Below are 23,187 nucleotides of genomic sequence, written 5' to 3' on the forward strand. Positions count from 1 at the left end.
GAATTGTCCGTGGCCTGCCTCATGTTACTAGTTCTTTGCCACTTGGTGTTGATGAGGATGGCAGCAAACCAGGCTCTTCACGGCTGCTTCCGGGAGCAGATAAGTGTTCATTTTTTTCAGCTCCCTTATTCATTCTTTGTCGCTACCGGAGATATGTTTCCTACTTTGCATAGGAAAAAATAGTCTTAGAATTCAAATGACAGTTAAAAGCACAACATGAATTACAGAATTGAGTCACTGGAAATGCCAGCAATTCTAACCAGAAAAGTGAGAGAACCATATTTATTTTGTTTTCAAGGTATAACCCGGTGGGGGGGGAAGAGCAGCTGACTCCGCTTTTAGAATACCTTTCTCAAGAGTTACTGAGATGATAATTTGGGCTCTATCCTAAAAATGTGCTCAACTTAGCATTTCTGTTGGACCCCACCTCTAAGTAATTGAGCTTTGCTGGTTGCACCCTGCAGACCTGCTTGGGCAGACCAGGAGCCTGAGCACCACAAGCCCAAGGAGGGCGTTGGATGGGGGCGTTGCTCCCCCCCACAGAGTACTGCTGCACCCCTGCGTTTGTCTTGATTTGGGCTAGGACTCAGCGCTCTTGGATCTGCTAGATGAGCTATAGCCTTACATGTATGCTGAGATATGAAATATAACCCCCTCATTTCTCTGCGGTTTCAGTGGAATGTAATTTCTCTCAGTTTATCCTGTTTTTCCAGGTAGAGCATATTGAGTTTCAGTCCCATGTCTGGAAAAACAATGTTTCTCTTAAATTCGGACATGTCTGTAAAGCTTTTCATAAAGGTTGTGGGACAAACCTGATAAACTCAAAATCTGCAGCGGCCAAATATTAACAGGCTCAATTCTTATAGGAACAGATGGAATCTGGTATTGGAGTCCAAAAGTTCTGCAAACTATCGTGAAAGATTATGTTGAGAGAAAGAGCAGCGCAAAGTTACTCTTTCCTGCTATTAACAAAAATAATCATCTGCATTAGCTTCCGTGTTTAGTTTTCAGAGTAACCCAAAAAGAACTGAAAACCCACCCTCCTCAGTTTCACAATTACCACAATCTTTAAGGTCTCTTGTGTGGATTTTGCAATGAAATAACTTCAGTTTGCCAGTTGCATATTTTATCTGAGCAAGAAAACAAAGGCATCGTCTTTGTTCAGGCAATAGTGTTCCAGGACAGCTATTTTCATTTCTGATTCTTCTAGGTTACAGGAAAACTTTCATTTCTATGGGAACAGTAGTATTTTGTAAAACATCCAAACTTTTGAGAGCATAGGGCTGTGCTTTGCATCATGGTCTGATCCAGATACAGTTATTTGGAGTCCGGGCAAGGAACATCTCCAGAACAGTGCTTTCTCCAGCTGGCTTTTCCCAGCTCCTGTAATCATTTTGATGTCCAAAATAACGTATTGAAGGGAAGGGTGAGGAGAGAGAAAGGGTGGACACCCTTTCGGTCACAATTCCTTTGCACAAAAACCCCAGAAGATTCAGATACTGCTGAAGAAAGAAGCATTCAGTAATCAAAATCCGAGAGACTGGAGACAGCTCAAAGTGCGTGGGTAGGAGACTGACATCATAGCTCTGGGGAGCTGCTTTAAAAGATGAGGTAGTGGGAGGCTGAATTCAGATGTTATTTACACCTTTTTAATCCCGTGTGTGTGTACGTGTGGAGTCCGTGCAACTTAGAGAGGTAACACAGAGCAGCGTTTGAGCCCTTCTCTTCTGTTGGAGTGCCAAAGCCAGTAGTAATCACAGTGTCCCAGAGTAGCTGGCAGAAGACTACGCAATAGATGCCTTCAGTCTTGAATTCAGAGTGATGTAGAAGCTGAGGATTAGCACACCGCTCGTCCCAGTTTCCTGCCCGACAGTGCTGTATTGCAAAAAAAAAAGGACAGCACATGTGTGATGACATGAAGACTTGTGTCGGAACTATTTGTGTCGTTGAATGTCCTAGTCAAATGGTGTGCTTTATTCGTCTGCAAGTAGGAAGGAGTGGCTGCTGTTTCTTAGATCTACTGTAAACTGCTTAAAAAGCTGGAAATGTTATCCCAGTCAAAATTGTTGTCACTATTTAACATTTGTGCAGTGCTTTGAAGATGAAAAGTGCTCTATAAATACTATGTTCTATTTTTTAGCCTCCACATACCAGCTATTAAAAGAACTAAGACCTGAAAGTAGTTAAGCTCAAGAAAGAGTGATAATACTAATAATACTTTGCATTTCGCTCGTGCTTATGTCCATGCATTAACATTAACAACCTTTACAAACATGAGGAAAAAGTTACCCTAAAAATTGTAAAATAAGTTTATCCACACTTAAAAGCCAGAGAAACTAAGGCACAAAAGAAATAGGGCCATATTTTAAAATATATTTAGATGTTTAATCTCAGTTTTATATTGGATTGGACTTTTTAGGGTGTAAAGGTACCCAAGTGACTTATTCGAATTAAAAAAAAATAATCTCTTTAAGTTTTGGAAGTATTAATTCTTTCTGGCAAAACACACAGCAAGGAGAGCAACAATTTTTCTTCATTTCATACTGATAATTTTCAAATCTTTTCCTTTTTTGTTTCCTCCAAACTCTACTAGTTGGCCTGGTGAAAGATACTGCCGTCTCTCTCTCTCTCTCTCTCTCTAAATCTTGACAATGTTATAGAGCATATTTCTCCTGCAGACTCCTCTGCGTTGAGCTGGGAAGAGTATAGACAGATGAACAGCTTTTTGCTGTTCAGCAGACACCTTGAGTCCAATCCTTTGACCAGTTCTCCTTTTAGGGTCCTTGAGCTTATGTCTTTGCTCCCTGACTGTCCTAGAATGGAGTCACCAGATGAGCAGAGACTTCCTGAAGCTGGCAGTGCGGATGTCTGTTTTCTCTGGCTGATAAACTGGATAGCGTCAAGATTTCAAGGCCAATTATCCTGGGAGAGTCTTTGCAAAATGACTTTTTTTTTTCTTTTTTTTTTTTCCTGGAGGAAAGCCAGCAAAAAGAGAGAGGCTTTTATCGGGTCAAAAATAGTAACTTCACTACAAAACTGTCGAGAGCAGAGGGAACTCCTCACATAATCACAGTGCTTGTAAATCCTTCCTCCCACGTCCAGGCTGCACAGTTTTGATGGGGAGGAGAAAGGGTATTTGGTATTTAACCTTGCCACTTCTAGGTCCGAAATAACAGTTTTTTACTGGGCACATCGTTTATTATTTGAATGACTTCCAATTTCTCACCTTGGGAGGCGAGCTGGGTTGAAGAGCACGAAGGGATCAGGAGGATTTATCCCTAGGTCTCTAGTAAGTGCTAGGGGCTGGACTGTGCCCTCATCAGGGGGGAGACGCCACCTCGTTTTGCTTGACGCGGCAGCCAGCCGGTAGCAACGAACGAGGCCAGAGCGGGTCCGACGTGAACGCAGATGAACGATTCCCTCCGAGACCAATAGCAAGCTCTAAGGAAAATGCTCTTTTCCCTCTTTGCAGGGGATCTGAGAGGGGGAGCGTGCTGTGGCACACGTAAGGCTGGGAGCCCTGGCTTGGGAAGCAAATGGTGCTGCCTTCCCCTGCTGCTGGGTATTGTTGGGCATGGCTTTGCTTTGGTTTGGGGTCTTGTCCGCTCTCGAGATCAAGGACTCCTCAACTGTTTGCAGTATTTGGGGGTTTACAGCAGTTTCCATCACTTTTGTATTTTGCAGCGAAGAGCTGGTAGAAGTGGGAGAGGGACTTAAGCTTAAAACAAGAAATCACAAAAAATTCAAACTCAAGAAGCAGAAGTTTATGAAGGATCTAAGGTGCGACACTAAAGAAAAAAGCAGACCATTTTGCTTCTGTTCTCAAGTAGGGAAACAGGTTATGTATGTGCCTGTGTGGTGCTGATAGCATGTCTGTCCAACCATAATAGAGTTCACTGCCAAAAAGAAAATAATAAGCTAGTAAGGACAACTTATAATACATCTTCACATCCCATCAGCCATAGATATTTTCCATATAATGCAGTCCTATCAGAAATAATACAAAGGAGGGAAACTACTGGCAGGATACAGTAGCCCAATATTCACAGAATATTCATCCAGGGATGGACTCGTTTGTGAAAGGAGCTAATAGGCAGCCTCACTTGAATGCCTAATGTTTATAAATGGGAGAACTGTACATGAAGTACATTGTGGCTAAAAAACTACTTGATCTGGCTGAAACAAAACCTAGCCCTCTTCTCTTATGTAGAAGCAAGTCTGCCAGGGCCCAGAAAGAGAGATTTCACTTTGAGGAGTGATCTGAAAGATAAGTAATACGTCAAAGGAGCGAAAATACAGTTTCTGGTCCTTGGGGGAAGAGGGTAAAAGGGGAAGAGGGAAAAAAAAAGGATAAAGGCATTAAAAACCTTCTTTTTTTTTCTAGCTGTAGCTATAGCCCCTTTCCTTTGGTTTGTCATGATTTAAATTCATACAAAAAGATTTATTTCAAATAAGCCCCTTTAACTGTAGGGGCAGATTTTTTTTTTCCTTCTTTCTTTCTCTTTCTCCCCCCCCCCCCCCAAAAAAAAAGCCTTTTGTAAGAACAAAGTAACCACTTGTCCCACACAGTGACTAATGAGAGTTTAGTGTGGGTTTTAGTGTTCATTCATATGCTTTGTGTTCAGCTAGTCCTAAGTTAAATCTTTAGAAATCACCCCCCGGGAATCCTCCGCCGGCGGCGGGGGGGAGCGGGCGGCGACTCCGCCGAGCTGCTGAGAGCTGCGGAGCGGAAACTGCGCTTTTCAGGCTTCCTAATCGGCAGCGCAGGAAATAAACACATGCAGGAAGTCGTTTGGCCTTTTCTTGAACCTGAAGTTTATACAGCAATTGATAACTGAGGCAAACTATGTGCACTTAAACTTCTGAAAATTAAATAAAGCAAATATGGCATGTGCAGCAGATGCCACCGTGGCCTATAGTTTCTGCCACGCGCTCTCGAAGTACAGCGTTAAAAATTGCAAAGATTGTACACGGTTTCTATTTTTACAGCTAGGATATGTCCTTAAGCCTTTTTTGTACATCATCTCTCCCATCCTTACATTTCTCTAATCCTCTCCCAATGAAACCGAGCTGAAGCAGTAAAATGAAACTGAAAGTAATGTTGCAGGACTGCTTTCTCTGCAAAGGCACCAGACTTTCCTCCTTTGCCTTTCCCATTTATCCAGTGAGCACCTTGGGGTAAGGATGGGCTGCGTATAACATCTTGTTCAGTGGTGGCCCCTATTGATATTTGTTTATCGCTACATATATCGTGGATAAAAGGTCGTCTGTGAAAGGAGGGTCAAAATAAATGAAGCGTCATTCCTGAGAATACAGCTTTCGAAATCGATAGCATCAATTTACTAGCAGGGACGTTTATAAGTATTTCTAAGAAATATTATTCGTGCTCATATTTAAGAGCTTTCACTGCAGCATAAGTAAGGTCACTGTGGATTTAATGCTTTAAAAAGAGCAGTTTTGGATATATAAGAATTGCCTTACCATTTAAGTGTACAAAAAAGGTAATAAAGTTTAATAGACTGTTTTGAAGGTTACATATTTGCAATGCAAGCATAATTTGTAAGATTTTAGCCTTACCTAGCCACCAGATAGGTTTCTTGAAGTCCTGAAATCCCCTCTAAACGTTGGCACTAAATTGCCATTTACTGTGGAACGGGCTGAGCTGATCAGCAGCACAGTAAATAGCAATACTGAGTTCATAATAATGAATAAAGATGGAAGTCTGAGCTATTAATTTTGTGCCATTGCTCCCGACATACTTTTCCAAGACATCCCCTTATCTCTGCTGCCTTTGCGTTGCCCGTTCGATTTGCATCCCAGCCTGAAGTCCAACAGCCGTTCAGCCTGGCTTTTGAGTATTACAGCACGTGGCTTGTTCATTCCCAGTTCCTTACTGGAAGCGTGCAGGTTTGCAGCAGGCAGCGTGGCAGCATGTGCACGCACAGTGTTGGCGCGTAGCTGGATTGCTTGTTTCCTACTCTCCAAGGTATTTTTACGCTGCATTTCTTTCTTTTCCGATAGTCCAGCTCCACAGTGAGAACGTACCAAAACAGTAAATCGCGAGTGACCATGAGCCCTGGCTTTAGCTCCCAGTGGAATAGCAGCCCGCCGGCCTGGAGCACGTACACCTTTCCCAGAGCGAGCTTGCACTACCAGTCCCACGCCAGCTACACCTACTGTGCTGGACACCCTGCTGTAAGTAATGACCCTTTTCTGTGGTTACTTCAGTGATGCGAATGACACCTCGGAAGGCGGCCGGACTCATGCTCCTCCTGTGCCTCGGCCCTCCGCACAGCTTGTCCTCACGTGAATTAACTGTAGCGCTGTCAAGTAGTGGAGTGAACCTAAGACTTAAGCAGATATGAAAGTCCTATGTATGGCTCAGCAGAAATAGAAATATAGAAATAGAAATATAGACATGCTTTTTTATTTATTTATTTATTTTTTTTTTTAACATTTAGAAGAGGTTTTCCTAGTATGAAATTACTGTTATGTGCCTTGGTTTTGCTGTCAGGGATGTGGGTGGGAATGCTGTATCGGCTAGCTTCTCCTCTGTTTCTAATGAGGTCTGTTATTAGATAAACGAGGTGTTTTGTCTGTTTCGTAGACTTTAAGTTGCATGGGAGAGTCAGTGAAGGAGAACATCTCTTGTTATCGATAGATTTGTTAATATTTACTAATTGATTAACATCATCAGTAGCAAACGCGCAGCCTTTTCTTGCAAGGCAAAGCCCATCGGTCCTCAGCGGTTTGCATGAACTGGTGTCCCAAAATAATGGAGGGAAGCAGGCTCCTCAGTATTGTTTTTACTTTGACAACCATAAAAGGGTCATAACTACTGGCTGCTGGTTTTTCACATTTGTCTAGCAGACTGCTTATAGCAGAGCCCTTTGGTTCCTGTAGGTGGTAGAAAGACTTCTGAGGTGTAGAGAGTTAGCTGAGGAGGACTTCATTAGTGTAAGCAATCGTCCCTTCTTCCCCACTCCACACTTTGTTGTTCTAATGTTTGCATTTGAATGCAGCTTGGGATTTTGTTAGAACTTCTTAAAGGACGTACTATCTTAGCATCCTGTCATGTGCATATAATGAAGTTTTGTCATCCTATAGTGAATTCCAGTAGGAAAATAGGGGAACATGCAGCTATTACTACAGAGGGGAAATTGCGCTTTACAGTCTCTGCGAGATCTCAGTGATTTGATTACATCTACTGTCTTATCTGCCAACAGACTTTGGGCCAGAAGTTTGGGTTAGGAATTATCTGAAGCATTAGCATGGTAATTGTAATGAAGGAGGGGAATAAATTGTAAAATCTTATCTGTTTTCTGAGGTGGAGAGATCTCAAACTGAATTAAACATCTCTGTGGATTCTGCTGTTATCTCAATTTCATTACAGCGTCACTGAAAATTGTAAAAACTGTTGGGGGGGGGAAGAAAGACATTTGGCATTAGAAAGGCATGGATATTTTCCTGGTTTGGAATGATGGCTCCAAAAGAGTTCCTTTGCAGCTTGATTTAACTTAATAAACTGTGGATGTTCAGGTCTTTAACAGCTCCTTAACTTTGATCATTTAAAATAAACATTACCTGCTTTGTGTCAAACTGTGGCCCTACTAAACAAAAGGGCTTACAAGAAGAATGCTATACTCCTATAAAATGGTTTTAAAATGGAGGCAACTTCTGTATCCTTATGAATTAAAATGCCAGTCAAGGTGCTGGAGTCTTTTTAGGCTAATGCCACAGTTCCTCTTGGCTTTGTTTAGGCTAAAAATAGTGGTAACTCAACTAGAATCGCTTTGCCTGTATGCTATTTGTGCTTGCTGAGCACAAATTGGGAAGGAGACTTCCCTTCGCTCATTGGGAAGGAGACTTCAATCTGAACGTCAGTTTAGCTGGTTGCTGGGTAGGTGGAGATTCGGAGTAGCTGGAGTTGCATCAACCTGCGTGTGGATAAGAAAAGCCAAAATCAAGTGGATAACTGAACTGAAGTCTTGGATTACTCCTGCCCTCAGTGCCCCTGGTTCAACTGTTCAGTAAACTTGGCATGTGTCGTGGCTGTGAGCTTATCTCAGGAGCTCTGCTGTGGGGCTATTCTGCCAGCAGCGGGACTGATTTTTGAGACAGGTGATAAGAAACTGTACCTGGTTAGCTGTCACAGCAGTGGCTACCACTGTGGTCACGTACTTCTTCCACATGTCTCTATTTCTGCACATTTGGAGGCTGAGGCAGTACACAGGAACTGACACAAGGTACCTGGCATGCTCAGCTCCTCCTTCCTGCAGCATCACGAGTGCTGAGTTTCCAAAATAAAACATTTGCCTTAATATTGGCTTGAATATCTGTCACACTGTATATGACGAAGTTAAATATTATTCTGATTCCTGTTCCTAACTTGGATTCATTTAGCCTGGGTTCACTTCTATGGCAAATGACAACAATAAAAGCTGGATACAGAAGAGCTCCTTTGTTCATGAATCTTTCCACTGTTGCATGCTCAACTTTAGTTAGGTATTTAGTGTACTTCGGAGTATTTCATTGCCTTCATCTGATACAGGTTCACCCGGAAGAAGCTGTGGGTTTTACTACTTATGAAGTCTTTGCTGCAAAACCTCCCCTGTGGAATATATCCAAAGATCATTGCAGTTTCTTGATGCTGTGGAGGCTAACAAACTTATGAGGGCTTTGCACATTCAAGGCAGGCAAATGTCAGGGAGTTGTGTTTGGCCTTGAAGTACTTAAAGATATTAATCCCTAGAGAGAGAGCCAAGAGAAAAACTTTGCATTTTTCTGCTTTGGTTCAGAGAAAAGCTGTAGAAGACAAAAAAAAATCACAACGTATTAATTGGGCCAAATGTAACTCAAAAAAAATTTCCATATTTCATTTTTTTTCTAAATGAAAGAAAAAATACCATACAGAGTATAGTAAAAGAGACCCATATGACTCTGGCTGGTCATAAGAGATATGTCTGAGCCAAAGGTTTTTTTTATATCTGAGAGCACATTCTGCAACTCTCATCCATCCTGCAGTAATCATTCATTAAAAGCAGTCTTTCTATCCTAGGAAAGACTAAAATGGGAAGTTTGATTAAACAAAGTATATATGGGAAAGGTTCCATTTTGCCATGAATGAGATTGTGCAGAGTCCATCTCAAAACTTTGTAGTCACAGGTAGATAGCCCTCATTCCTGATGGTGGGATTGCAGGACTGCATTACTGTACAGCAATAATGCATTTATGCAAACGGAGTTCTTTAATCATCACCCCAAATTGAATTCTCCTTTGTCCTGAGCCCTCAGTGATTTACTTTATATGCATTTATTATATTAGAAAGTCTGCCCTTTTAACCTGATTCGATAATACAAAATTTAGGGACAACCTGAGAAGGAGAGATGCAATTTCTAAGTTTGTGTGTATGTTTTCATATATGCATAGATATTTACATGTGTATATAATGTATATTTATACACACACACTCCTGGTTAAAATCCTTGTGGAAGGATATAAGAAGGCTATTCTCAGTGCAGGGCTGGCCTTGGTGGAGATCACTAGGCTTCTAGCTAGTCTTCTGTGGTCCTGTTTTCTGAAATGTAAAACTAGTTAGGGATCAAATTCTTGTAAATGGAATATCCTAATCAAAATCAGTTCCATAGCACAGAAATAAGACTGACAGAAGCAGTGCACTGATACATGCCAAATTCTGATGATAAACTATAAATGATGTGACCATTCTCTGTAATGAAAAGATAAGATTTTTAAGAAGCAAAGTGCCTTCAATCCAGGCAGTGTTCAGGACATATAGGACTAGAATCCTATCTAAAATAGGCTTCTATTTCTTTAGAAATGTAACAGTTCAGCAATTCATTTTAATTTTTTTATGTCTCGGTATTTCTAGTGAGTTGTTGCACCTCTTTTTAGAGGATGAGATGGAGCTGGGGCTTGAACAGTTTTGCAGTATAATACTGTCTTCTATCATCACCAATTTCCAAGATCTCTCTTCAAACAGAAGCTGTCACTTTCTGATCTGCCTTGAGCCTCCTGCCTGCTTCATTTTGTAATGTCACAAACGGTGGATTGCGGATTCATGGAATAGAGCAGGTCTGATTAAAGACGAAGAAACTTCCTTTTACACGTGCACGTCCTTATAATCAGCAATGATGGGAAAGGAAATAAATAGTACAGTATGCATAAATTGGAAATGTCTCTCTAAGAGCCCCTCTATTTCGCGTTCTCAAATCTATTTTCTCTGTCTTTAACCTTAACCCTTTCTTACTTTCAAGAGCCTTTCATGTGAGATTGATCCCTGCCATTCTCCAGCCAGCTTTTCTTTGATGCTGCCAGCCATTGCCATGATCGTAGCCCTTGTCAGCAGGAGACAGGTGAACAAAAGATGTGGTCCATGATCGTACACTGTTGAAGGACCATTGAGCAAAATGTCTGTTACGGGACGCTTCATATGCTACTACAGTACATAAGGTATAAGATGTATTTTGATCAGCAAGATCCGGTGACCGTGTTACAGAGCATTGCCTCAGCCCCAGCTTTAGGAGGCTGCTGGTGAGTCTGGGGAAAGCCAAGGTGTGGACTGGGGAGAGGGGCAACAGAGAGTCCCTAGCCAAGAGGGAAACCTTTGTCACCGGGAGCTAGTCTTTATGATTGCTGATAACATGACTTATGAAATACTGCAAGAAGCAGTAAGGAAGAAAATGAAAGAAGCAATCATTAAAGGGAAAATGAATAGGATAACATCTCTGTTGTAAGTTGTGAATTGTGATATAAGAGAAAAGCTGTGCTGGTAGAAGGAAAGTAAATGAAGAATTGTGGAGAAAGGAGTATCTTTAATTGACAAGTTGTTGTAGCTATCAGGTGCAAAGAGCAGCTTTGTGATCAAGTGCAAATCCATATGCTAACTGCTGACATAAATTATTTATTCTGTTTATCTATTACTTCCATCTACAGGAACAGAGCCTCAAAAACATGAACTTATTAGGTTGCAAATGTAAAACACATTTTCACTGTGGCTAGGCTTCTTTGGGGAAGAGGGGGTGGAAATTTCAAACCCCTAAATAAATACATCTCTTAATTAACTTTTCTCACCATCTGTGCTTACTTATAGTTGAGGCAAGTGGTACCAGTGACTTGTGAGATTGCTTTCAATGCTGCCTCTCTAGGCCAGCTTTTCAAAGCATGCAGTTAATTCTGATCAGATCAGCTTATCAGCTCAGTTCATTGTACTGCTTTCATAGTCATTCGTGTGTGACAGCCCATTAAAACTTGGCCAGGACTTAAAAAAAAAAATCACAAAATCCACCAATGTGTTTTACATTCAGCCTTTGAGGTATGTAGCATATTTGATGGCAGCTGAGGTTTGAAACTGATTGCCCCGGTCAGAAATGCAGCGCCTGCTCCCGGGGGGGATGAGGCAGCCCTCACTGCTCCTCGCCGGGGGCACGGGGAAGAAGGACCTTGGGTCCAGCTGCGTGCCAGCAGCTCCTTGTGGCCCCTGCCTGGAGCCCCTAAACGTTCACGGGGAGCACTGACAGTACGCGGTGCTTTAGCTGAGGTGCAACAAGTGTTTTTCAAAACGTCTGGGGAAATGAAAACTAATCTTGAGTTTTGGAGGCATTTTGTTTCTCAATTCTGATTTTTGTGTGTGAATGCTATTTTTAAAAAATTATTTTTGCCCATATTGACTGTTTATTCGCACATCACATATTATATCCTGTTGTTCTTTTTCAAAAGATTAATTAGTGTTGTTGATTAGTGTATGTTAAAGTATCTTTTGTTTTATAGCTTTAACTATCTCCAGCTTGTATTTTAAGAGAAATTTTTCAAATTTTCCACAATAACAGTTCGTAGGACATAAAATATTTTTTAGAAGTATTAATGGTAAAAATTAAAAATCCTCTGCATGTACTATTTGTGCACTTTTGTAATTTGAAATGAAAAACATTTAAATTATTTTTAATAAGAAAGATTTCTATATGGAAAATTTGAGTGAAATCTTTGAACCAACGAAAAACACATTTATGGTATTAACAAAATATGTACTGCTGAAGACTTTCTGACTACCTCCTAGCACTAACATGGTCTGACTTTTCTGAATATGAGAACTTTTTGTTTATAAGCCAAGTCTATATAGGAATTGTCTTGATGACTCTAGGGTTTTGTCCTTGTAGAATAATACTGACCAAGAAGATACATGCAGAAAGAAGATTTATTTGAATAGATTTGAAAAATATAAACCAGATGCTTCTTTTCTTCTTTTCTTTTCTTTCTTTTTTTTCTTTTTTCTGTTTTTTTAAGAAAGGAAATTGCATAAGCTTAAACTGAAAGATAGACTTGTGGGAGGCCATAAATACATATCTTAGTAAATATCTATAATTTACAACTACATATATTTATCTGTATACATATGTGTGTGTGTGTACACGTGTATGCGTCTATATTTATGTATGTCCATATATGTATAACAGTGCTTCAAATGTTTGTTTTGGTTTCTGCTTTGATTTAGCAAATAGTAGGACCCTGATTCTGTTTTGCAGCTTCTCGGTTACATTTTCAGTGAGCCAGACAGGTTGTCTTTAGGAGTTGTTAGTAAGGTGATGAGTTCCTCCAGGCTCCAGAGAAAATCCTGGTATTAAGCTTGGGAGCAGATGCTACAAACTGCCAACCTGTCACATGCTTTGGAGACACCTGACGCTTCTTGAAAGATTGATCGTTTCAAAAGGCCAGCCACTGTGTTGCTTTCATTTTAAATAATTAACATGCTCAGGAGATTTCCTTGTTGTATGGCAGTCCCCAAGGGTGAAGATTTTTGAACTAGTCTGAACAAATACTGTTTTAAATAGTTTTGCCGATGGTATACTCCTCTTCTCTCTTATTTTTAATTGGTGGTATGGATTTAAAATAAAACCACTCACTTCAGTAAAGGCATAGGGAATGACAATTTTCCTTCTGCATTTAAACCTGCCTCCTTTAACATGCCAAAGACCTTTTGTTTATAATGGGATGATATTCAGCAGAACTATGAGCAGCAGCTCCTGTTTACAAAAGGAGCTGGGAGGGAATGTGTATTCATAGGAAATGCCAATTTGTCAAAATTGAAATGTTCTTTTGATGAAATTTCACGATTTTTACCTTAACAAATTACAAATGTTTTCACTGGAAACTGCAATGCTGTCCAAAGATCGATTGTCCCTTGCTGTTTTCTGGCAGAAGCTCCACTGGCTGTTTAGATATCTTGAGAGCATGTGATCTAAAAAGGATCAAAATCCTAGAGTTCCTCTCATGGTTGTGATTAATTTGCTAAACAGTCTGAATTTTGACCTTTGCTACCTCTGCTGAAATGCTTGCCTTTGGTTTTATTTGCAGAATTTTCTTTATTTAAAAAAAAGATAGGAAAGAAAGAAATATAGGAGATAATGTGATCTGTATGTCTGTCTTGGGCCTGTTTTCTTGTACAGTTGTGTATTTTTGGCCAGTTTCAAGATCAAGGTTACCGTGGGGAGGATTTCCCAGGTAATGGGGAGACTGGAAGCATTGTGTGGAAGGCCTTCACACCAGAGACATGAAGAGGGATCTGGAGTTATTGAGAAGGAGAAACACAAATCCACAGGAAACTAGTTTTTTTCTTTGTTTGTTTTTTGATTTGTTTAGTTTTTCCCCTCTGCTGCTTATAGTACTGTGATGAGTTGTTCCATGTAGGCTTTTTCCTGGATGAGGACTTTGACCTCAGCGTTGTACAAACAGTCTATAAAAGACGATCCTTGTCCCATGGCATGCAATTAGATGGGATAGAAGGTAGGAAGGAAAGCAGGGGCACCAAGAGAAGTATCTCATCCAAGGTCATGAAGCAGTTTAGAGAAAAGAGTTGGTGATAACCTTTGGTTTTCTTGAGTTCCAAGTTAGTGCCTTATTGATCAAACCAGGTTGTATTTCTGTATGTTTCCAAGTATATACTAGATAGTATTTAATTTTGTTCTAACAGCCTGTAACTACGGACGATGGAGGTGTTTCCTGAAGACCAGGACTTCTAGCTACAAGGTCTGGTTAGTTATATTCTTCACTTTTGATTGGTGTCCATCTTCTGTGCTATGTCACGTTCTGATTAAAGATGTTAAATACTGACATTTGTGCTTTTGAGAAAAGGAGAGGGATGCTTCCTGCGAGACCTTCCTTCTAAGGCATTGCTCCTTTGTTTCTTTGTTTTTATTTAGAGGTGTCAATATTTTAGTATAGTTTTACATGGTATTTCTCTTTGTAGCTTCAAGATGAACTGCCTGGATTTTGCCATATATGGTATCTCTAGTTCTGCAAGGAACCAAATATATTCCATTTGGTCCTTCTATTCGGTGCATCTTCGTCAGGTATGCAGGCATTTTTCGTGAAGAATAAAGAACAGAAAGGGCCTAGAAATACTGCAGAGGTCTTTGCGGAGATTCTTCATAGTATTTTCACATTTCTCACACTTTTTTTTTTTTTTTTTTTTTAATCTTTTTAAGTGCCAGACTTTTGGCAAGACCCAGTGGTAGAAATCTGGAATGTGAGCCAGGTCTGTTCAGGACTGTCCTTCCATACTAGTGATGACCTTTTCTTGAACGTCTGCCAGTGTGGCTCCAATGAAACCATAGCTCTGCTGATTTCTCTGACAAGTAATTGCAGACAGTAAGAGCAAAACTGGCCTTCATGTGTGGTGTGGTCACGAACAGTGTGATGGCTGTCTGGCGATCTAGACTCTCTGTTCTAGAATATTCATTTCTATCCTGTTCTAGGCTCTACTATTGCATTTCGTGTGGTCTTGGAAAAAACATAGAGTTTTGTTTCCCTGTCATAGTTTCTATTTCGTTTCTTCACCCGTATCATGTAAATGAGCAAGTCTGCCCACCAGCACTTAGATGCGTAGCTGATTTTTGTGTATTGTGCATGACTTATTTTAAAAGTAGGCATTTTCAAGCTCCTAGCAAGCACTTCAATTTTTGCTTTGTTATCAGGGCACTCTGTCTTTGACTGGAAGCTTCCCTTTCTTCAGAAGCTGTACTAGTAGAAATGTTCACAATGTGTACAGCAGGATGAAAGGTTGGATTGAGTTGTTTTCCTACCAAACTGTAAAGTGATTTTCTTTTTAAAACTTTCTGTTTGGCTGCTACTTAGTGTCTTTTGTCTGCTTAAGGAGGACAGGTGCAATTATTCACCTCTGAGTCCTGGGAAAGAAATTGTAATTCAGCATGACCTCTAAGAAAGGAATGTAATTCACTGCCCCACATACAGTACGTTATGTGGGTCAAAACGAATTTTGAAACCTCTGGCCCAGTCAAGGAGAGCGTAGGATACAATGCTTGGTACCACATCGGGCTGTTTATCTTAATACTTCATTTAGGAGTAGAAAAGTAAAAGAATTAATTATAGATTAAAGCTTGATAGAATTGGCTTTTCAGTCTTTTAAGGACAGAATCTCTTGGCACTGCTACATGTGGAAAAGGATTTGTTGAAGGTTCTCTGACGAGTTCGTTGGGATGTAGATTTTAAGGCAGTGCTAATAGACCCATCGTTATAAGATCCTTCAATTTTATTTACTTATTAATTTTTTTAACCTTGATGAAAATGAGGACCAGGACTTCAGAAATGTAGCGCAGATTTCTCTTCTGAAAAAAAGGATGTTCTTCTTTCCTTAAAGAGCTCTCCTGCCCACAGCTGAGCTAAGTTATTCTGTCTTAATACTAAGAGGTTTCAGCTCAGAGGGAATACATTTCATAGACATTTAATAGATTAATGATGGAGGAGATCTTTTACAGAATAAAATTCTGTACTGAATAAATTAATAGTGTCATGCTGTTGTCCCATACACCTGCAGAGCAGCTGTACCACAACATACTTGTTGCTTTGGAATTACACAAAATGAACAGATTTATTTTAAAGATACTATGTTCTAATTTCAAGGTCTTACTTCTCTCCTATGGAGAAAATAAGTTAGTTTATGGTTTCTCTATCACAGCTAAGACTTTTTACTGCAGTTTCATGTTTTTCCTTGCTGATAATTTGGATACTTGCTCCTTTCTGTCTAAAACTTATCAGGTTTTATTTAATCCTAAAGGCAAATTTCCTTAGAATTTTGAATACATTTTTTGCTGCTTCACGATCAAATAAAGCAGACATACATTTCCTGTATTTGTTGAAATAAAATAATTGCACCACCAAAACCTTTCCTGTCCCTAAGTACAAGATAATTAGAATAGATACCATCCCTTTAAGGCAGGTGAACATTCATGCCTTTTTTTTTTTTTCTCCCCTACATATGATTAGTTAATTTGGGAGAGGAGCTATAAAACTGGTGCTTTCCAGGAAAGAGGAGTGTCTGAAGCAGATATTTGGTCATTTTGGCTCTTCCAAAATGCAAAATGGAGTGATTCTGTGATTCTCTGCCATGGCTTTTTTGTCCTCTTTTCTTGCACCAGAGGAGTTAGTTTGACATAAGGAGGACAGAAGCATTCAATTTGTTCTTGCAGCCAAGTAAAATACAATAGGCAAACTCAATATGGAAACTATATCTGCTTATGGTGAGATGTATAATTCCCTTCAGAGAAAATATAGACTGCTGTGTAGGTCTAGAAAACGCTGTGCGTCTAGGAACAACAGCTGTGCTGCTGTTCCAGGCTTGGGTGGACCACATGACAATCACTTTTTTTCTCTTGAAATGCTAGTGAAGAAAAAGAAAAAAAATCACGTAACATCAGTAAAAGAAAGCAAGCACATCAGCGCTTTTGTTAAGGCTAAGTCTCATGGCTTCCTCAGTAACTCCACTTCTAAAAGGGCAGCCAGCTTCGGAGTCTTGTTCGCTGACTAAAAACAAATGAATTAGTTTGAAGGACTATACCCAGTTCCGTTAATTTACTGGAAGGTATTCCGTGTGAACAAACCCTTTTGCTCATCTTGGTGACATCTCTAGGGGTGTTGGTGATGGCGGAGTGGTGGTGGTCTGTCTGGACCTTTACTAGCTCGCATGATTAAAACTATGTTTCCTTTTTAAAAAGAGCGTAAAAGAAAAGGATTTTTTCCTCATTACTGAGTGGAAAGTAAACCCACGCAAAAGAAAAAGTGCCAGTTAAATTATGTTTTTGAGAAAACAGTTACAGTGTCTATAAACAAGACGACAAATGTAAGAGAGAAAAATAAGAAAAAAAATCTTCTACTGAAAGAGATATATTTATCTGAGATGTTACCTGTAAGATTTTTGAGGAATTTTCTTTTCTTTCATCTGGGAAAAAAAACCCACACCCAACTCTGATGCCTTTTCAGCAAAAGGAATGTTTTTATATTGACTTTATGCATTTTTAAAAGTGAGAAATCTGTAGTAATCAAAATACCTAATTTCTTGCACCCCAACTGAAAATATTTCTGATTTTAAACGAAAGTGCAGCAAACGTGGTGCAATAGCAAGATGTAACAAGGCTAGCAGTGGTCACAGAGAGATGAGCTGCTGGCCAGAGGTATCTAAGGGGACGCTTGAGTCACCCGGCACAAACTACACAGCCGGAAAGAGAAACCCTTTTCTTCCTCTGCAAATGCCCGAGCGGTGTCAGGAAGGGAAGGTTCGTTCAGCCGAGGACTTGTCATTACTGTGATGTCCTGTGACGATGGCTGTGGTGTCCGCAGAGCTGTAGCTGTGCAGGAGACTCCTTGCTCGTGTATTGGACTGAAGCTCGCAGTCTGAAGAGCCGATGTCTCCCATGGATATTTTACTGTTTTTTCTCCCCTTAAAAAAAAAAAAAAAAAAGTGTGCATATGTGTCTGTATATATCTAAAAAATATATACAAGCACGCTTTATGTGTAGCAACTACCATTGGCCAAGGCCTTGGCGGCCCTCGGAGGACCTTGGAGGTGATGTGCTCCTGTTGGCTGCAAAAGTTTTTTGCGCTCGCCCATGGCCTGGTTAACCGACGTTAAGTGAATGAAGGGTATTTGACTCAGACATGGGCTACTTTTGTTGTATATTTAAGTCTATTTTATCTAATGCCTTGATACACTGAAATCAATGTGATTTCTGTGGTTTAAAATAGAGGTGAAGTTGCTCCCGGAATTTTAACCTCTGTTGCTTTTATCACATATATCTGCTGACTTGTTCTGCCTCTTTCTGGCTTCTCCTGAGACTGTGGGAGAAGAGAAAACACTTTGTTGCACATGAGGCAAAGCTTCTTTTTGCATATCCCTTGTTTTCTTTCCTATGACTTGTTCTTTCACAAGTGAAGTGAATCCCCCCACCTACCTGTGGGGATTTAAAGAAAATAATCTTTTAATGTGGAGGTGTTTATGTTCTCATTAAGGGGTGAACATAACATTGATTTCCTCTGCCCTCACCCAAAATTTAATTGCAAACTGTAGTGGCTGGAGATGTCTGCTCACCAGCTTTAATGGTGTTTTAGTATTTTAATTAGGCTTTGAGTTTAAGGCGTTTCATGAGAAAAGTGCTTCTCAATAGGTTGGTTAAAAAGGCAGAGAGAAACAACAGCCCATAAGGGCACTTTCCCATGTACTTGAGCATGATTAAGTGTAGCAGGGGGTTCCTCCTTCACTGAGTAAATTACCTTTATCCCCTGTGTATATTGATATAAACTTTAAACATTCAGCTTTGCAGTATATCTGAGACTGCTTCTCTCACTGCTCAGGGTCAAGGGAGAGAAATTCGTGCACATTGACAGGAAATCTCTTTCTAAGTCTAAGGAATAGGTGTCTAGTTTCTCAGATAACCAGCAGATTAAAATTGTCAAGTTCTTGGTGTTTTTACCTTTTCAACACACAAGGCAAATTAAGGAACCTGTTTGCCAGATGTGTGTTAGCAATTTGGGCGCCACATCGTTCCAGCCGATGTCAGACCTGCAAGATCGCTCTAAAAATCCGCCTCTCTGTGCAGCCTGTTTCAGTCCGCTGCAGTGATTCAGGGAAGTGTTTGGGTTACTTGTTACTATTTTAGAAATCGCAAGATCTGATACTTAAGGAAAATCTACCTGAAATTACCAGATGTGACAGAAGTGATTGTCTCACCAGGGTGCCACGGTGTTTTAATGGAAAGACTGTACATTTCTCTTGCAGTGTAGGAAATGGATAGCAGTTCATAAACTTTTCCGTTTTATCTCCTACTCTCCCCCACCTATCCATCTTAAACTATTTTTCTTCTCTGTGGCATTATGACAGATTTAAGCACGAAGCTGAAACATAAGATGTAAATAAATGAGTACTTGAGCTTCTTAATTCACCTGCAATTCATTAAAATCTGTTCAAAATCTTGTCTGATAGGCTAACTTACATTTGAAAATTCTTCAAATCTTATCTCTTGTGTCTAGAATGACTTTAAACCATTTGGGATTGCTAAAAAGAGCAACAAATAGAGTATCAATATGTTTATATTTTTACATTTCAGTCTACTAATTTTGAACCAAATACTAGATTTTCTTAAAGTTTGCTATTAAGACAGCAAAAATTGTGATGTATTTGTCAGCCATACTGAAGAGGTTTTCCTCGATATTGTTATTTTAACAACATGACTAACAGTTACAAAGCAAATAAAAAGGTCAATCCTTAAATGGATTAGGTACCAAAACAGGACCAACTCTAACAAGACACCTTTGGCTGTTTTCTTGTGGTCTAAGTCTTAGTCACTGTGTTTCCCATGGGTTCCTCTGAATTTGGGGCATGTGCCCCAAACGTGGAGACACTGAGGTGAGAGTGAGGTGGGATTTAGGCCCAGGGGCTGTGCCAATTCGCCATGGATGTCACCAACTGCCTTAGAGCTTTGTCACAGCTCTCATGCAACCCCTAGCCTGCACTGGCTATGGAGATACATTACATGACATTTATTTAACAATCAGCTTTTATCTGTTTGTGACTGAGAAATACTTCAATGCACATTCTTCTTCCTTAACTACATACTCATTTTAAATGTTTGTTCCATTTTAACCTCTCTTTAAGCAAGCTTTCTCTGAATGCAATATTTAATACTGATGGTAGGCGGAATAACCTTAGTTCTATCACTAATAATCATCTCAACCAATCTATTTGTAGCTGAACAGATCAGGTTAATACAGAAAACAGATGATTTAGGAAGTGTTTTCTCTATTGTAAAAGTGCATGACCATTCACTTGTCCATCACCTTCTATTTGATAAAAGCAAGCTGTCAGTCTGAATGGAAATGCATGCCACTCCGAATGAATGTTGGCCTCTGTGAGAGTTATTTTGTCAGAGATGGAGATTTGATATTTGGTAGACTCTTTAGGCACAGTGGTTGTTTAGTATTGCTTATTCAGGCAGTAGAGGTGTTAGGCTGAAACAGTGAAAGTTTATTAGCCCTGCCTTGGGCACCAAACTATTAGATTTCATGTGATTTCAGCAAGTTTATAGGAAATATTTTATACCTTCATGGGTAAATATGAAATTTTGAGCAGTGGGAAACTATGTGAGCATTGTATTTTTAAGACATCCTCCAAGTAGCGCTCAGTTCTTTGAGACCAGGTTGTTTTTATTACAATAAGCATTATTTGTCCTTTTGCACTTTTGGAACTCATTTTCTTTGTTAAAGTGTGTATAAAGACGAGTGCTGATATAAGATGCTGCATAACTTTGTTAAAAATAAAGAAAGCAAGAGGGAGATGGTGGAGAGCTGCCTCAGACAGATGAAAAATACCTAGTACGTCAAGGAAAATATATTCCCCAGTGTCATTTCATGCTCCACAGGGGTCTGTTTTCTTGAGCCTAGTACAAACGCATACTCTCAAGAAAGCCATTTTCTGCTTAATGTGGAAAAGAAGAATAAAGCAATTTTTTATTCCACTTTTATGCAATCTTGTCAAGACGGATAGGTGGATGAAGAATTACAATCTTCAGAGATGCCATCAAGACTCCCTAAACACGAACCTTATCTCCCCAGCCTGTAATCATGTCAAATTTCACAAATTAAGGACGACTGGATTCCAGTTTGGACACCCCCAAGGAAAACCCGCGAAACAGTGGGAGCCAGGATGTGTGGCTCCTTAAGCAGCTGTCTTTCCTCTGAGTGAGCGGTGATAAGATGGAGTCAGAGGAAACGCACAGACCCTCCTCTCCGTTCCCTGGAAAAGGTCCTTCACCAAAGGCCAGAAAGAAAAAAAAAAAAAAAAAAAAGAAAAAGAAAAGCAAGCAAGCAGACCTGTTTTCATTAGATTTCCTTTTTGCTCTAGGAAGTCTGGGAGGATGGCGGGGTGAGGGGATGGACAGGGCAGGGTCCGGCGGCAGCGCCCCGCACTCCCTCCGCGCGGGAGGAAGGCACTGGGCAGCGCTGGGAGTTCCCGCGCCGGCCAGAAGAAAGGGCGAATAGGAAGCCCGAGAAAGCCGAGGCAGCAGCCTTCATCTCCTCCGTGTCCCGGTGGTGGCAAATGCTCCGTGTTTTTTGGTTCCTAAACGACTCGAGCCGTGTGTCTCGCCCCATCTGAAGTGCCGTGGGGGTTGTCCTTCCCCACCTACGGCTTGTGGGTTATGTGACACCTGCCCGGCGGTGTGGTTGTGTTGGGGGGGTACTCGAGGGCCTCTCAGACAGCACTAGGCAGCAGTATTTAGGCAACTCAATCAAGCCCTTATTTCCCAGGACTGCTTTTTCCAAATATCTAATTTCAGCTGTCCATGATGCAATGAGTAGGCATTTCAGACACTGCAGAAAATGAGAATTTTCACCATAGGACCCAGCAGATCTGTCAGCCCAAATGAAGCGTTCAGCAAACCGTGAAAAATTTTAAGATGAACATCTGTAAATAGGAGCGTACGCCCTAAAATGAACTTACTTTTGGCTAGTCAGTTTGATAACCAGGTTCTCTCCAGAAATAAAGCTTCCCTTGAATTGTGTGGCTCAGAGAGGAGAGAGCAGTAACAGCAAATGAACCTAAGGAGAGAAAAGCAACAAGCTTTCCTGATATTAAATAGTTTAGACATTAACACCAGTGAATATTTTGATGAATCCTTAAAAGACTCCAAATTTCTTAAAATCAAGTTCTACAAAGAGTTTGCTTGTATTGTGACATTTAATATTTATTTAACCTAAAAATGCAGAGAAAAAATGTTCTTTGTCTTGGTAATATTTTTTTGGATGAAGTCTACAAGTAAAATTGTAAAATAGCATTAATTTTCCTAGAATGCTGTATGATAATAACATAGTTTTCTGGGATGGGTGGCAAGAGAGGTAGTAACACTATTCATTTTAACAAGCTGTCTTGATAATACTTTGCTGCATCACTTCCAGAATGCATAAGCAGTAATAGTTGGAATATTTCTGGCTGCAATTAGGAAATTCACCTTTCATTTCTGTATATTCTCTTAAATAATGTGAATATAAAAATAACAATGTTCCTGTGATTGGTAAAGGAGGCATATGCATAATTTCTAGGGAATGGCATCAGTGCGAATGCTTCCACAGAAAATCCTTCCTATTGATGCAACAGTTAAAATATTTTCATGTTATGTTCCATCCACATATGGTTTCTTTCAGTGTTGTTTTCTCAGTTGATGGAGGGAAATTCCCAAGGCACATTTTACATAATTGCTTGTATGGTTGCTGTGCTTACATTTGTTCTGTCAATTGCGGATAGTACTTATTTCTAACTATTTTGTTAGAAGTGTTCAGAATGCTTAAAAATGCTGGAATAAAGTATATTTAACACAACCACCCACTTGCAGAACACCGCAGAGCTGGAATTCATCCCCCAACTCTTCTCTCGGCACCTAGCTTGGTGCTCATGAAATATTTTCACTGCTTTTTTTTTTTTTTCTTAATGCTTTTTTGACTTTATTTTAATGATATTTAGAAACTATTTTGGCAGTTGCAGGATGTATATTTTTCACCGATATTTTTATCTACAAATTGCTTTTGCCTCCTTTCAGGCCACGCAGGCTGCTGGAACAAGCACAGGTGCCAGAGCCAGCAGTCCTGATGTTCCCCTTGCGACAGTCAACGACAGTTTTAGTAGTAATTAATGAAAGGAGTCTGTAGCACCCTACAAGAATCAGCAGTTATCCTCAGTGTTTCGAAGGGGAAGCATTTCTTTAACAGCTAAGGAGCTGATGTTCACCGAGATTTGGTGAGGAACGTTAATGAGACTGGAACTCGTATCTCTTACTACCCACCACTTGGCTAGATGTACCCACGCATGCTTTTCTGAAACGTTTTCCCGCGTAG

The 23,187-nt window shown here is 40.2% G+C and overlaps 1 protein-coding gene across 5 annotated transcripts in view; it reads left to right on the plus strand.

Moving 5' to 3' along the window:
• Positions 1 to 23,187, plus strand: part of RBMS3 (RNA binding motif single stranded interacting protein 3) — a 700,426-nt gene that overhangs the window by 204,634 nt on the left and 472,605 nt on the right. For all 5 annotated transcript variants that reach the window (XM_062569353.1, XM_062569354.1, XM_062569352.1 and 2 more), the window contains one exon: positions 6,022 to 6,195. In XM_062569353.1, coding sequence (XP_062425337.1) covers positions 6,022 to 6,195 — 174 coding nt within the window. The remainder of the gene's footprint in view (positions 1 to 6,021; positions 6,196 to 23,187) is intronic.

The sequence above is a fragment of the Rhea pennata genome, chromosome 2, assembly GCF_028389875.1.
Source record: "Rhea pennata isolate bPtePen1 chromosome 2, bPtePen1.pri, whole genome shotgun sequence".
Classification (NCBI taxonomy): domain Eukaryota; kingdom Metazoa; phylum Chordata; class Aves; order Rheiformes; family Rheidae; genus Rhea; species Rhea pennata.